Source organism: Mus caroli, chromosome 7 (genome assembly GCF_900094665.2).
Source record: "Mus caroli chromosome 7, CAROLI_EIJ_v1.1, whole genome shotgun sequence".
Classification (NCBI taxonomy): domain Eukaryota; kingdom Metazoa; phylum Chordata; class Mammalia; order Rodentia; family Muridae; genus Mus; species Mus caroli.
In genome coordinates, this window is record NC_034576.1 from 125,266,814 (window position 1) to 125,280,573 (window position 13,760).

At 39.0% G+C, this 13,760-nt stretch overlaps 1 protein-coding gene across 3 annotated transcripts in view; it reads left to right on the forward strand.

The window, feature by feature from the left end:
* Positions 1-13,760, forward strand: part of Tnrc6a (trinucleotide repeat containing adaptor 6A) — a 72,399-nt gene that overhangs the window by 22,785 nt on the left and 35,854 nt on the right. For all 3 annotated transcript variants that reach the window (XM_021168994.1, XM_021168995.2, XM_029479750.1), the window contains exon 4: positions 5,564-5,585. In XM_021168994.1, coding sequence (XP_021024653.1) covers positions 5,564-5,585 — 22 coding nt within the window. The remainder of the gene's footprint in view (positions 1-5,563; positions 5,586-13,760) is intronic.

The following is a 13,760-nucleotide window of genomic DNA, read 5'->3' on the forward strand; positions in this document are numbered from 1 at the left end:
GCTTTTTCCAGATCTTCCACATGGCTACAGTACTGCTATGTATCCTGTCAATCCACTAAACAGTCTAAAGGATGTTAAAAACCCTTAATAATTGTTAAATTTAATTGTCCAGACTGACAGTGTAAATACAGCTTCTCCAGACTGTAGAAAACCAGCTTATAACCGAATTTGAATGCAACCTGTTGGCAAAATAAGGACAGCTGGTATTTCCATACACTGCTACCAAATAGCTCCTTAAAAAAAGAAAACTCACAGATTGGCCCATATGAAAGACCATGAGTCACAAACGGTTAAGACAAGGTTTGTGGAGCTTTCTTTTGTTTTCTGTTGGAGCCAGCAAGTATATCCCACTCTAGGAGACAGGAGTCGGGTGGGCGGGACCATTTACATGAGTGTTTGAACAGACGCTCATCACAACTCACCTGCTCTCTGTATGGACCGTGCACTTCCCTCTGAAGATGTGAGCAGCTATCTGCTCTGATCTGTTTGTGGTCACTATAAAGGCTGATGTTGGCTTCACCATGGCAGCAGATTCAGAAGTAAAGTTGAAACCTCATTCTCTCATTGCGTGTCTATTCACAGCTCTACCTCAGCACTCTGTTTTCCATGCACAGTGTTATCTCACACTTCTTTATTTTTTACCATATATAGGGGAACTTTTAAATTGAGAAATCACTTATAAGGAACATTTTATAATGTGATATAAAGTGTAGGTTCTCATGCTACGAATATAGAAAACATGTAGACTTAACTCCCTAGCAGCACGTGTGCTTTTGAAATCTAACTTTATGCCATGAGCTATTTTCTGCTTCAAATAAAAAACCAAATAACACAATTGATTTGTTTAAATGCTAGATATTAAACACAGAGCATTGAGGGTGCTAATACGCTAGCTCTGCACTCAACCAGATTCCTGTGCCTCTCCCTCTTGATAGCCTCGTAGGCATCATCAAAACTCATTGCGTAGTTTAACAATAACAGGTCTTTATTTTGCTATTTAAGCATTGTTCAAATATTTAGTCTTTCTCTAAGAAATTCTATATAAAAATTAGGTACTTTTAAAAAAATAGTATTTTCTACCCTAGTAAATGATTATGATAGTGAGGTAATAACTTCATCTTAAACATTTTTCTGTTCTAAAAACCTTATCCTAATAAGCTGGCCATGTATGTGCAATACTTTTTATATGATGAAGAATCTCCTGTTCTTAGACCTAAAAAAAATAGTTTGATGGAGCACAGACATATAGCTTCAACCTGAGAGAGGGGTGAGGGGAGATTAGTCGGAATTTCCCCCCAGGTTCCAGTTTTGTAAGAAAACTTTCTTTTTAAAGATTTTTTTTTTAATGTATATAAATAAATAATACACTGTAGCTATCTTCGGACACACCAAAGAGGGTATTGAATCCCACTACAGATGGTTGTTTGCCACCATGTGGTTGCTGGGAATTGAACTCAGGACCTCTGGAAGATCAGTCAATGCTCTTAACCGTTGAGACATCTCTCCAGCCCAGGAGAAAACTTTCAAAAGGGATCTTAAGGGAGGAGCAGTAAAGACCAGGGAGGTTGAGAAATAGGTTGTTAATTATGAGGATGACGTAGACCATCTTTCACTTAACCATGTAACTTAGTACCTAGAAAGTATGTGGTAGTGAAGTGTTGGCACAGCCATGATACAAACTGGAATTTTCTGTTAAGATAGATTTCAACAGTCATGCTATTTTAGGTGTTGCTGTTACTGTTTGAATTGAAAGGTTTTTATGGATGTAAGTTACTAAAGCCTAAGAGAGATTTGGGCTGTAGAAATGTTCTGACTTCTTCCCTCCCTTAGATCTGAGTCTTACCAGAGCGTTTTTCTGAACCATTGGTGATAACATGACCAGACTGAGGAGGTGATTATCCAGGGCAGTGAGATGCTCTTCTTACAGCTCTCTCCTCCCACACACCTTCCTCTTCCCTTAGCATTCACCAGACCAGGGTTCTAGACTAGGTACCATTTGCTAACTCAAAGGAAAGACTTTGTATAGTTGTTATCTCAGTTTAAAAAAGTGAGTTGAAATAAATTAATTCTTTAGTCCTGTGTCTTAGTTACTTTTCTATGTGAAGAGACACTGACAAAGGCAACTTGTAGAAGGGTTTATTGGAGCTCACAGTTCCAGATGACCATCATGGTGGGAAGAATTGTAGCATAGAGTCAGGCATGGCATTGGGGCAATAGCTGAGAGCTTACATTTTGATCAAGCGTGAGGCACAGAGAGTTAACTGTGGTGTGGACTTTTGAAACCTTACCGCTCATACCTAATGATATACTTCCTCCAAGGTCATACCTCCTAAGTCTTACCAGTCAACCAACTGGGGACCAGCTATTTGAACGTTCGAGCCTGTAGGAGTCATTCAAACCACCGTATTATACTATCTGGAAGGCGTTGTAGGGTCAGTCAGGAAGGAGAAAGGCATCCGAGGGTGAGGAGCAGCTCATTCCCACATGTGAGAGTTAGAGCCGAGAGCAGTGGGAACACATGACCTGCTGACTGCTCCCCACTCTTCTCTGCCTTCTTCTGAGCCAGCTGGGGTGCTGAGCTTAGAGGGCTATATTTGACCACATTTTGCAGATGAGGAAGGAAGTTACCTAATTTAGAAAAGTTAACTAATTTGACAAAGGTCACACATTGTCAAAAATAAAGCTGGGATTCAGAACTTGAGCTCTAAAAATTTGCGTAGACACTTACAGAGAGGTAGGTAGGCCAGGTACTGCAGAACTGTTAGGAATGAAACACCCTTTGTCCTGTCTGCTATTATCTGATATCTCCACTTGTAGAATTGTTTTAAAGATTGTTTGAAGGTGAAAAAATGTTAACTATTAAAATATTTGAAATACCAACTGTTTACTTCTATGCTTGATTTGCTAGAACTCTGTAATTGTCTTACGTAGGACACCTTAATAGTCTATATTCTCCTCATACCCCAATTTGTCATGTTTTATTATTTAATCCTTACAGTAGCTCTGAAATATGAACACGATAGTTTCATCTCAATTAGTACAAGACCAGCCAACCTACATAGTGAGAGCCTGCTTCAGGAACAACAAAAGAAGACATTAAGGACGATTTTTACTATTTATGTAATTCAGTAGAGACCAAATATTGCTGTATTTTCTTTTAAAAAATATTTATTTTATGTATGTAAATACCTTGTCACTCTCATAACACCAGAAGATGGCATAAGATCCCATTACAGGTGATTATGAGCCATCATGTTGTTAGGAATTGAACTTAGGAATTTAACTGCTGAGCCATCTCTAGCCCCAAATATTGCTGTTTTAACACACAATCCATACAAAATATTATTAATGAAATAGTTTTTATTCTTTGAAAAATACTCAATATTAGAAATCTGGTATATATTTTTCAGATCTCCATTTAAACTGGCCTCAGTTCGGTGATCAGAAATTATAGTATGACTGTTGGCTACAATTTGGGCCAGTCGAGGCAATTACTATTAAAATACTGGGCCCACTTGGAAATTCTCATAATAATTTAATTATACTGCATTCTTGGACCAGCCTACAGAAACCTGCTTTAAGAAGCAAAATTCTGCCACTTCCATTTCCTCCTCATCAATTATAATGAGTGCTGGATTTCTATCATATTCATTCCTTCACCGTGTTAGGTCAGTGTTCATCAGAATACTGGGTGAGGCTGGCCATTGTTCTAGAACAGTTGGTCTCAAACCCGTTTAAGGATCAAATGACTCTTTCAGTGGGGTCATCTGTGGCCATCGGAAAACACAGCACACAGACTTACATAATGACTCATAACTAGCAAAATTAGAGTTATAAAAAAGCAATGAAAATAATTTTATAGTTGGAGATTACCACAACATAAGGGTCATAATACTAAGGAGATTGAAAACCACTCTTCTAGAACATCATAAAACTGCTTTCTCACCCCCAACACCGTCTTCTAAAGCCTAGAAAAGTATCACTGTGTGCTCTGGTTTTAATAATGTCATAATTTCTATGACTTGCAGTTTATCTTTCTTTGAAAGAGATCTATAGAGTTTGGAGGGAGGGCCTTACAAGTTAATTCCTATGCTGAGTCTCAGGCTTCATGAGATTTCTTAACATAACAAGGTACTTCTAACACTTCACAGAGCTAAGTTCTAAGTATTATGTTTTTTCTATAATCTGATTTTCAAAATTATAGCCAGGTGGTGTTATTGAACTCCTTTAATATCAGCACTTGGGGAGTCAGAGGCAGGTAAATCTCTGTGTTCAAGGCCAACCTGGTCTACAGAGTTAGTTTGAGGACAGCCAGGGCTGCACACAGAAACCCTGTCTTAAAAAAACAAAATAAAACAAAATGACTCTCCCCTAAAATAAATAACTGTTGTCTAGCTCATTGACAGGTCTTTTAGCATTACCTTTCCATCACTGTTTCTCTTTTAATTTTGATCATAAAATACAAGATGGGCCTCCATTATTTTGTGTACCTGTAATGCTCTAAAACTGGACAAAGCATCATCGTGAAAGCTGAACATTTGGGGTGGCTTCAAAAATAAAATAATTGTTGTACTTTCAGTATGTATTATATGATATAACTTAATATGGAATTTTTGATACCTTAATTTTATTTGACTAAGCACAATGAATTACCATGTCCTGAAAAAAGCTTTGTCTTAATTTAGAAATAATTCTTATTCAGTTATTATAATTCTGCCTTTTCCGGTCAGCCTGAATGTTCTTGAGTATTTTACATTCAGGTCTCCATACCGTGATTCGGATGAGAAGGTGATTTTGCTTGGAGTCCTCTCTTGCTGGTTGTTTTTAATATTATTTATATATTTATATTTATTATATATTTCTTGTGGAGGCCCTTGCAGTTTGAGCTGCTCACCTAAGTCAGCCCCACTGTCCTCCAGCTTTCTTCTCATGTTTGGTGTCAGAAAGCTAGTAAGCGCAGGCCTTGGAAAGCGGGTTCATCAGCTCACCTTGCTGCCCATTAGTCATTTTCCTTACATGTGTCAAAAACAAGTTAGTTTGAAGTTTTTCCACATAACAGATACTGAAAAGTTGACTATATTAACTAAACCATCAACTTGATCTCCAGAAATTAAATTTATTACAAATTTGGCCAGAGTGATTATGTATAACTTTTCTACAGAAAGTGTAACTCTGATCATTTGAAGCCATTCAAACTTGCAAACTTTGTTACAAAGCTATTTTTGCAAAAGTGATAATTATAAAATCATTTAAAACGTAAATGAGAAACATGTTATATTCCTTCCCATTTAGAAAATTATAAGCCACCATAAAATGTTTTCTATGCTTTATATCTAAAGAATTAGTACAGAAATTTTTATTAGTAAACATAATATCAAGAACAATGGGGCACATCTGTGGGAAAAGAATGCTTGCATGTCTTTTCCTGTATAGTTCATCTAGATGATAATTTCTTTAATAAATGTATATCTTATATAATAGTGATATGAACATTTTATCATAACAATTCATTTCTTTCAGTTTCATATTTACATTGTTTTTTGTTTGTTTGTTTTCATTTTAGGCCACTGAACAAAAAATCAAAGGTACGTTGTTTAAAGCTATTCTTTTTTTTTTCCTTTAAAGTCAAGTTGTTTATGTGCATTTTTATTCACCTTCAGGATGGGAGAAAAATGTGTGAGGGAAACTGGGGTGGTGGAACAGGTTGTTTGAGTGAAGTCAGGGTGATGTCTTCTTTGAGCTTTTTTGTGGTGTGTATCACCACATGGAGGAAGATACTGCCCTAAGGCTGTCTTTTGAGTAGATCCCACTTTCTCATGCTGTCCAGTGTGAGTCTTGAGCACATGCCTTCACTTCAGTCTTCCATTCTAAACTCTTACACAGGGGTGGTGTCAGTTAGTTTCTGCCTGCTTCACTCCGTGTTGTCTGTTTTATAAAGGAGAGTAGTAACTCCTATTTCTGCATTATCACTTAAGTAATACATTGCTAACTCTGGGGTCATTGAGCCAGGTTACCTAAGCACCCTGGATTGAAGATTTAGAGCTTAATCCCTTGCAAATCCTGAGTCAAGAGTCCTTCAGCTTCTGCCTGACTTCTTAGTAGTCAAAGTTGTACAGCTCAGAGACTGAGCTTACTCAGCTCCAGCATACCAAGTTGGGCGTTTTAGCTGTATCAGAAGTATGCTCTCAGCATCTCATTAGTATGTGTATTCACAGTACAACCTATGGTTATGTAATTCACTTCATACTAGTTAAGGCAGCATCTATTAGATTCTCTTGTATAAGAGTATATAAGAATAGTTAATCTATATTTCACTGAAGAAAGGTTTTACATGAATCTAAGGAAAAACAGAGAGAGGAATTTGCAGGTGTAATTTGATTTATTTACAGTTTGACCAGAGCTGAAGACCAGTCTCTCTCTACTTTATCCATACCAGTGTTATAATTTATTGGAAAGATTCAGCATCCAGGAAACTATGCATATATAGACTTAACTGTGAGTACAGGTTACAAACCACATGGGAAAGAGAGTCATCTGCACAGCTTCAGGGCTCCCATGAGTGGCCTGTCCTTACTCAACCTGGTATTTTCTGGAGAAATTATAATCCCTGGTGCGGGGAGGTAAGTCAGATCCGAATCTAATCACAGGAACCCATGGAAAAGTGTTGAGCATGGCAGCGTGCTATTACAATCTCAGTACTGGAAAGATGGATGGACACAGAAGGATTCCTGGAGTTTGATAGCCAGCCAGTCATGCCACTGTGAGACTATCTCTTGAAGAAGATGGATGACATTCCTGAAGATGCCACATAAAGTGTTTTTTCTGGGCTTTACACATGCACTCACACACCAGCAGACAGGCTCACTGAATGCATGCATAAAAAAAGAAACTGTAATTCATTAGACTCCTATTATATAGTGGAAACTGGAGGCACACTTAAACAGAATTCAATACAATGTAGTTTGATTGAGTAAGTTGTCCTTAAGCACAGAGGAGTGCTATTTCACCTCTGTTTAAGGAACGAAGCCTTAGCCAGGCGGTGGTGGCGCACACCTTTAATCCCAGCACTTGGGAAGCAGAGTCAGGTGGATTTCTGAGCCTGGTCTACAGAGTGAGTGCCAGGACAGCCAGGACGATACAGAGAAACCCTGTCTCTAAAAAACAAAACAAAACAAACAAAAAAGGGAACGAAGCCTTAAACAGTCGATTAGAGAGAGTTCAGGCTGAAGAAACAGTTGGGAATCAGGTCCAAGGGAGCGTTACGAATTTATGTAAATGTTGTATGTTCATATATAAGCATACTAAGGAGCTTTGATTTTTATAGGCAACTAGGAGCCACTAATGAAGAGCTTATGCAAAGGAATGGCACAGTTTATTTTTTTTGACACAGGGTTGCCTCTGTATCCCAGACTAGAATGGAACTAGGATCTCTGATAGTAGGCATGTGCTGCCATATCCAGCTTTTTCCATATTTGTAGCTGTTAACCTCTGTTCATTGAAAACTGGCTGAAACATGAGTAGAGATTTAAAAGTGCTAAGACAGAAACATTTCTGGACAGAGGAGGCAGGTAGATAGAACAGGTAGTAAAAATGAACATTTGTTTCTGAGTATAGGCCTAGATCGTGATCCTGGAGAAGCAAGACCAGAGAGGGAAGAGAAAGAATCCATACAGGGTAGAGACATTAGATGCTAGACTAGTAGCTGTTGGGCTACCATATGTTGGCGCACATCTTTAATCCTGGAGATAGAAGCAAGAAGACCTCTGAGATAAGGCCAGCTTTTGGTCTAAATAGTGAGCTTGAGGCCAGCCAGGGCTACATTGGGAGATCCTGTGGTCAGAAGAGGAGTTGGAAGCGAGATTATGATGAATTAGGATTACTGTGGTGCAGAGTACACGCAGCATCTTAAGACTATCTGCACTCACTCCACTGGTTGGAAGTTGTTTTTCTTTATTTTGTTTTGTGTTTTGTTTTTTATTTGTTTTGGTTTTTTATCTTCTGGTCTTCCAGGGTCCTTTCAATCTGACCTCTTATGCTCCAGCCAACCCACAATTTTACACTTGTACACCACTTGTTTTTCCTAGTCTTTCCTGTTAGTTTTTTGGGCCAGGTTTTTTAGCATGGCTGTCATCCTCCAGCCTTATCTCCAGTAGGCTGCTCTAGACGTTCTTGATCTTTATCTACCCTTTCCAGGTTTTCAGAATTTATTACATTTGTAATTTTGAACACTTGATTATATCCTGTCTTAGACTGTTGATTCACGAATATTTCCTTTTCAGTATGATCTTTGAGTACTTACTGTTTAATATCTTTTCCAGACATGAATCATTTTATTTGCTTGCTTCCACTGGATCTAAAAACCTCCCTCCTGGTTTTTAGATCTTCAAAGCGGTCTGAGCATGTGCAGCGACTGTAGGAAGTTGCTAGAGTTGCAGTGTGATGCTGCCTTCTGTTTCACTTCACCCTTCATTTACTGGCTGCTCCCTTCACAACTGCTCCCCATTATTTTATTTATGAACATGTATTTCATTTTTATGCTGGGTATGTGTCTGTTAATGTTTATGGTTTGAGGTTGATAATGGGTAGAAATGACAGATTGGAGCATTGAATTGCCAGGTTTGGCCTGTGTTGAATTGTTCTGATGCAGTACCGTTGAGTCAAGTGACACACCCATCACACTGGGTGGTGTGTCTTGTTTTGTTTTGCTTTGAGTTTTGGTAGCAACAGAACCTGAATCCACCTTCCATTCTGTTTTAGTGGCAATTCAGTATTAACTAGAGTCATAAGGTGTCGTAAGTTTCAAGACTCATTCATTCAGCTTGAGTAACTGTAACTTTGTGCCCTTTAATCCACTGCTGCTTGTCTCTGTTCCTAGTGATAACTAGTCAGTTCTGGGGAGTTTGGGGCTTCGTTTGTTTTGACAGTGTTGGGAACTGTGCAAAGGGCCTTACATATGCTAAGCAAGTATTTTATCATCTGGCTAGAGCTAAAGTCTATTATTATTATTTTTAAAATTCTACATTTAAGTGAGATAATGTAGTATTTTGGTTTATTTCACTTAGCATAGTCTTCAGGTTTATCTCTCATTCCCAATGTCAAGATACCCTTGTTGATTCTGAAGAGCCTCTGGAGTGAGTGAGTGTGTGTGTCTGTCTGTCAGTCTCTCTCTTTCTCTCTCTGCATATCTATATCTGAGTGTGTGTCTCTACGGTGTCTCTCCATCATCCACGTGTGTGCACATAGTTTCTTTATCTACTGGGACATTCAGGTTTTGACACATCTTTGCTGTGATGAACTTGGAGTCTGTATCATCCTATAAGGTACTTGAAAGTGTTCCAATCTTCTCTTTGGGGTATGTACCTGAGGAGATGATGCTAGGTCATATTAGTTTTCATTTCTGGAGGCATTGTTAGTTCTTCAATTTCTCAATGATCAAACCTCCTATTGAACAAAGTTCAAGAACGTAAGTGACTTCATAGAGCTTCAGAGTAGAAAACTGAGACGTAAGAAAGCTGTGGCTTCAAGCATGTAGTATAGTATAGATGATTGAGATTGTTAGGTGTACTTAAAGGCTGTTCACAGCTGATATGGCACCCCAGAGAACCTGGTACCTTTGTTCTCTGGTGCATGCCCATAGCTCATTCTGTCACACTGGCAAGTTAGTCACCAGGAGAGTTAGAGTAGTGTTGAGGTTAGTCTGACTTATTCAGTGTGTCACCATGGTTCTGGATTGTGAGCTGATTTGGAGGCCAGTGTGTGCTGATGTTTGAAACAGAACAGAGATGATTGCTTATTAACAATCTCCTAATGGGGGTTGGAGAGATGGCTCAGTGGTTAAGAGTTCACTTCCGAGCCCGGCGTGGTGGCGCACACCTTTAATCCCAGCACTCGGGAGGCAGAGGCAGGCGGATTTCTGAGTTCGAGGCCCGCTTGTTCTACAAAGTGAGCTCCAGGACAGCCAGAGCTATACAGAGAAACCCTGTCTCGAAAAAAAAAAAAAAAAAAAAAAAAAAAAAAAAAAAGAGTTCACGTCCCAGCAATCACAAGGTAGTGCACAACCACCCGTAATGGGATCTGATGTATCTGAAGACAATGGCAGTGTACTCATACATAAAGTAAATAATTCTTAAAAAAAATAAAATAAAAAAGAAGAGCCTCTTAATGCCAGATTCTTTTCTTCCTGTGAGAGCTGTCTTTGAGTTGTGTGACAAATAAGATTTATAGCTCTTTCTAACAAGATGGGAAAATAGCAGCCAACTTTCACAGAAAATAGTTAAGAAAACAATTTTGTTTGGTTAATAGAGTCATCATTTTTCCTTTCCTATTATTAAGAGGATTTACATGTAAAAGATTAGATTAATGTACACAGTAAATTCACAGAAAATGCTAAGGACCCCATTCTGCTTTAAGAACATAGCCACCAGTAAATTGTTTAAATTGATAAAAATGAAAGACTATGTGTTTCAATATGTGTAGTGATTCTGAAAAGGAGCAAGGAAACGGGAGGTAGTAGAAAAACAGCTTAGCCGTGAGCTGTAATCAATAACCAGGCTCAGAAATTAGGAAGAGCAGATAGTTTGGGGATGTGTATGGGAGTATCCCAAAGTTGTGTGTCCTGAGCGGAGAGTCTGAGAATCTACAAAAACAATAAATCAGGGCTTCGGTTTGAAAATGAACAATAAAAGGAACTTCTCTTTTAATCTTGAGAAAAGAATTGGATGAATTAGGAAGAGTGTCAGATAGCATCACTTACAAGTCCTCCAGAAAGACAGTACACACTAGATAGAACCTTTCATCTGTATTTAACACTGCACAGATTGGAGGCCTTTAATTCTGATCACAGTAGTACCCACGTCTCCAAAGTGGATTCTGATGAGACCCTGCTCTGCTGTATCTTATTAAAGTGTGAGAGGATGGCCGGAGCCTGAGAGCTTTGAGTCATTGCTAAAGAGGGTGACTGGGGTTGACTGTCATCTTTGCAATCTTTATTTCTGTGGTTTTGGGCAAGTTTCTTTTTCTTTTCTTTTCTTTTTTTTTTTTTTTGAGACAGGGTTTCTCTGTGTAGCCCTGGCTGTCCTGGAACTCACTCTGTAAACCAGGCTGGCCTCGAACTCAGAAATCCGCCTGCCTCTGCCTCCCGAGTGCTGGGATTAAAGGCGTGCGCTACCACGCCCGGCTCTTGGGCAAATTTCTTTCTTTTTTTTTTTTTTTTCGAGACAGGGTTTCTCTGTGTAGTCCTGGCTGTCCTGGAGCTCACTTTGTAGACCAGGCTGGCCTCGAACTCAGAAATCCGCCTGCCTCTGCCTCCCGAGTGCTGGGATTAAAGGCGTGCGCCACCACGCCCGGCTTGGGCAAATTTCTTAAGTGGAATTCATTTTCCAGCATCCATACCAGTACTCAGAGGGGAGATAATCCAGCCTGTGTCTGTGTTGCAGAATGAAATGGGCTGTGAATTGGAAGCTCTGGGGCTTGCAGGCAGAATGTAGAGTAGGTATTGTGTACTCAAGTATGTGGGTAGAAAATTTGATTTTTCAGAGAGAACACTTTGAGATAAAATCTACCTGTTCCTGTCAGAAGTGAGCAGAGAGCTTGGTTTATTTCCTTCATTTCTTCATTAACGTTAACTTGTGGAGCCCACATTCATGTCTTATTTTAACAGGCATACGTACTTTTTAAAGTGTTTAATCCATCATTAGCCATCCCTCTATTGTTAGGTTTTTATTCTGAAGGACATTTGTTTTGCGATCACCCTGATTTTACCTTTTAGGCCTGCTGTTTACCATGCTCTGCCTGAGCAGCTTTAATTCTGTGTCTCTGTCACTTTATCTGTAAAATGGGAATACCGCAGTGGTATAGAATTATGACGAAGAGATAACACATGCATTGCCTGGCATCCAGGGGAAACAGGACACTTACATTTCTGTTTCTACCACTCTGGTTTTGCAATATCCTGGCCACCTATCGTGCTTTGAGATAACGTGCTAGGAGTTTGTGCAGAGCTTCAGGGGCTTCTTAGCCAGGTAGTGATTTGCCTTTTCCTTCCATTAAAATAGAGCCCAGTGTAGTAAAGGGACAATAACATACATTGTGTTTACCTTAAGACATGAGTGTATCATCTTTGAAACTTGGGTGTGGAGGGCGGGTATCAAGGTGGATTGGAGAGATGGTTAGGATGCCGACTGCTCTTACAGAGGTCTGGAATTCATTTTCCAGTACCCATACTGCCTGAAACTCCAGCTCCACGTGATCTGATATCCTCTACTGGCCTTCGGAGCCATGTACCACACACACAAACAGAAAGTCAAAAAATACTTTTAAAATTGGTAGGTTAAAGTTGGAGTCTCCTCGCTTTCACTAATAGTTACTGAGTTGGTTATTGATGACTTTCTCTCTTTTTCTTTTTCTTTTTTTTTTTCGAGACAGGGTTTCTCTGTGTCGCCCTGGCTGTCCTGGAACTCACTTTGAGGACCAGGCTGGTCTTGAACTCAGAAATCTGCTTGCCTCTGCCTCCCAAGTGCTGGGATTAAAGGTGTGCGCCACCACGCCCGGCTGCAGATTTGCCCATTCTTGTTTGCTTGTTTAGCTTTGAATTTTTGTTAATAATTCAAATGAGCTAGCTGTATTTGCTTATTATTGTGTAGTTGGGATTTGTTGTATTTCCTACATTATAAAGATTTATAGTCTGAGCAGTCTTGATATTCTGTATCAAGAACCAAGCCATGTTTGAAGTCATTCCACAGACGGGGATTAGGAGCACCAAGCCCCATCCGCACACATACCCAGAAAAGGGAAATATATGCTCAGAGAGAAACAGAATCAGATAGCTTTTATAACATTAGCTTGGACTTCTAATTCTAAGTAAGCTAAGTGCTTATGGTCAATGTTTTCTTAAATGTAGGCCTCATTGAACAATGGCATTTTAGGTTTTTCTTTTTAATTTCTGATTTTAAACATATATATAATAAAATGTGATTATATCAAGTAGCCCCTATTTCCCTCTAACTCCCCCTATGTTGACCCTCAGCCTACATCTCAACATCATGTCTTCTTTTTTGATAACCAAGTCCAATTCTTTCCCCAACAAGTGTCCAGTACCAATGGCGCCTCTCAGGGCTGGTTCCTGGAGCTCTGTCATCTAGTCCATATATGAAAGAATGCCTTAATTATATGAAGGTCTTGTGCGGTAGTGACAGTTGCTGTGAGTTCATGGTTGTGATAACCTTCTATGTTCAGAGGACAGGATTTCACAGCACCCACCTCTCCCCACCTTAAAGTTAGTACCACTGTCAACTTTTTTCAGTGTTTTTTTTTTTCTTCAATTCGTATATGTTTTGATACTATGATGTTCAGCTTATGAAAAATTTTAGCTTTGCATAAATTTTCTTTTATTATTATGAAATACCTTTCATCCTGGATATCCATAAAATGTATTTCAAATCACAGTTTCTCCTTATTATTGTGTGAGATGCACAAAGGGATATACATCATTGTTACCTATTGGGAGCATTATGTTAAGAGAAAAAAAATGCTTAACCCAAATTATTACTAAAAGAAAAGGATGAGCCTGGAGAGATGGCTCCATGGTTAAGAGCTCCTGAGCCTGGTTTAGTTTGCAGCACCCACAAAGTAGCTCATAGCCATCTGTAACTCTAGTTCCAGGGAACTAACTCATGCACTCATACATTCATGCTGGCAAACACTTACACATATAAAACAAAAAACAAAAAAAAATCTTTTTTTTTTTTTTGGTTTTTCCAGAC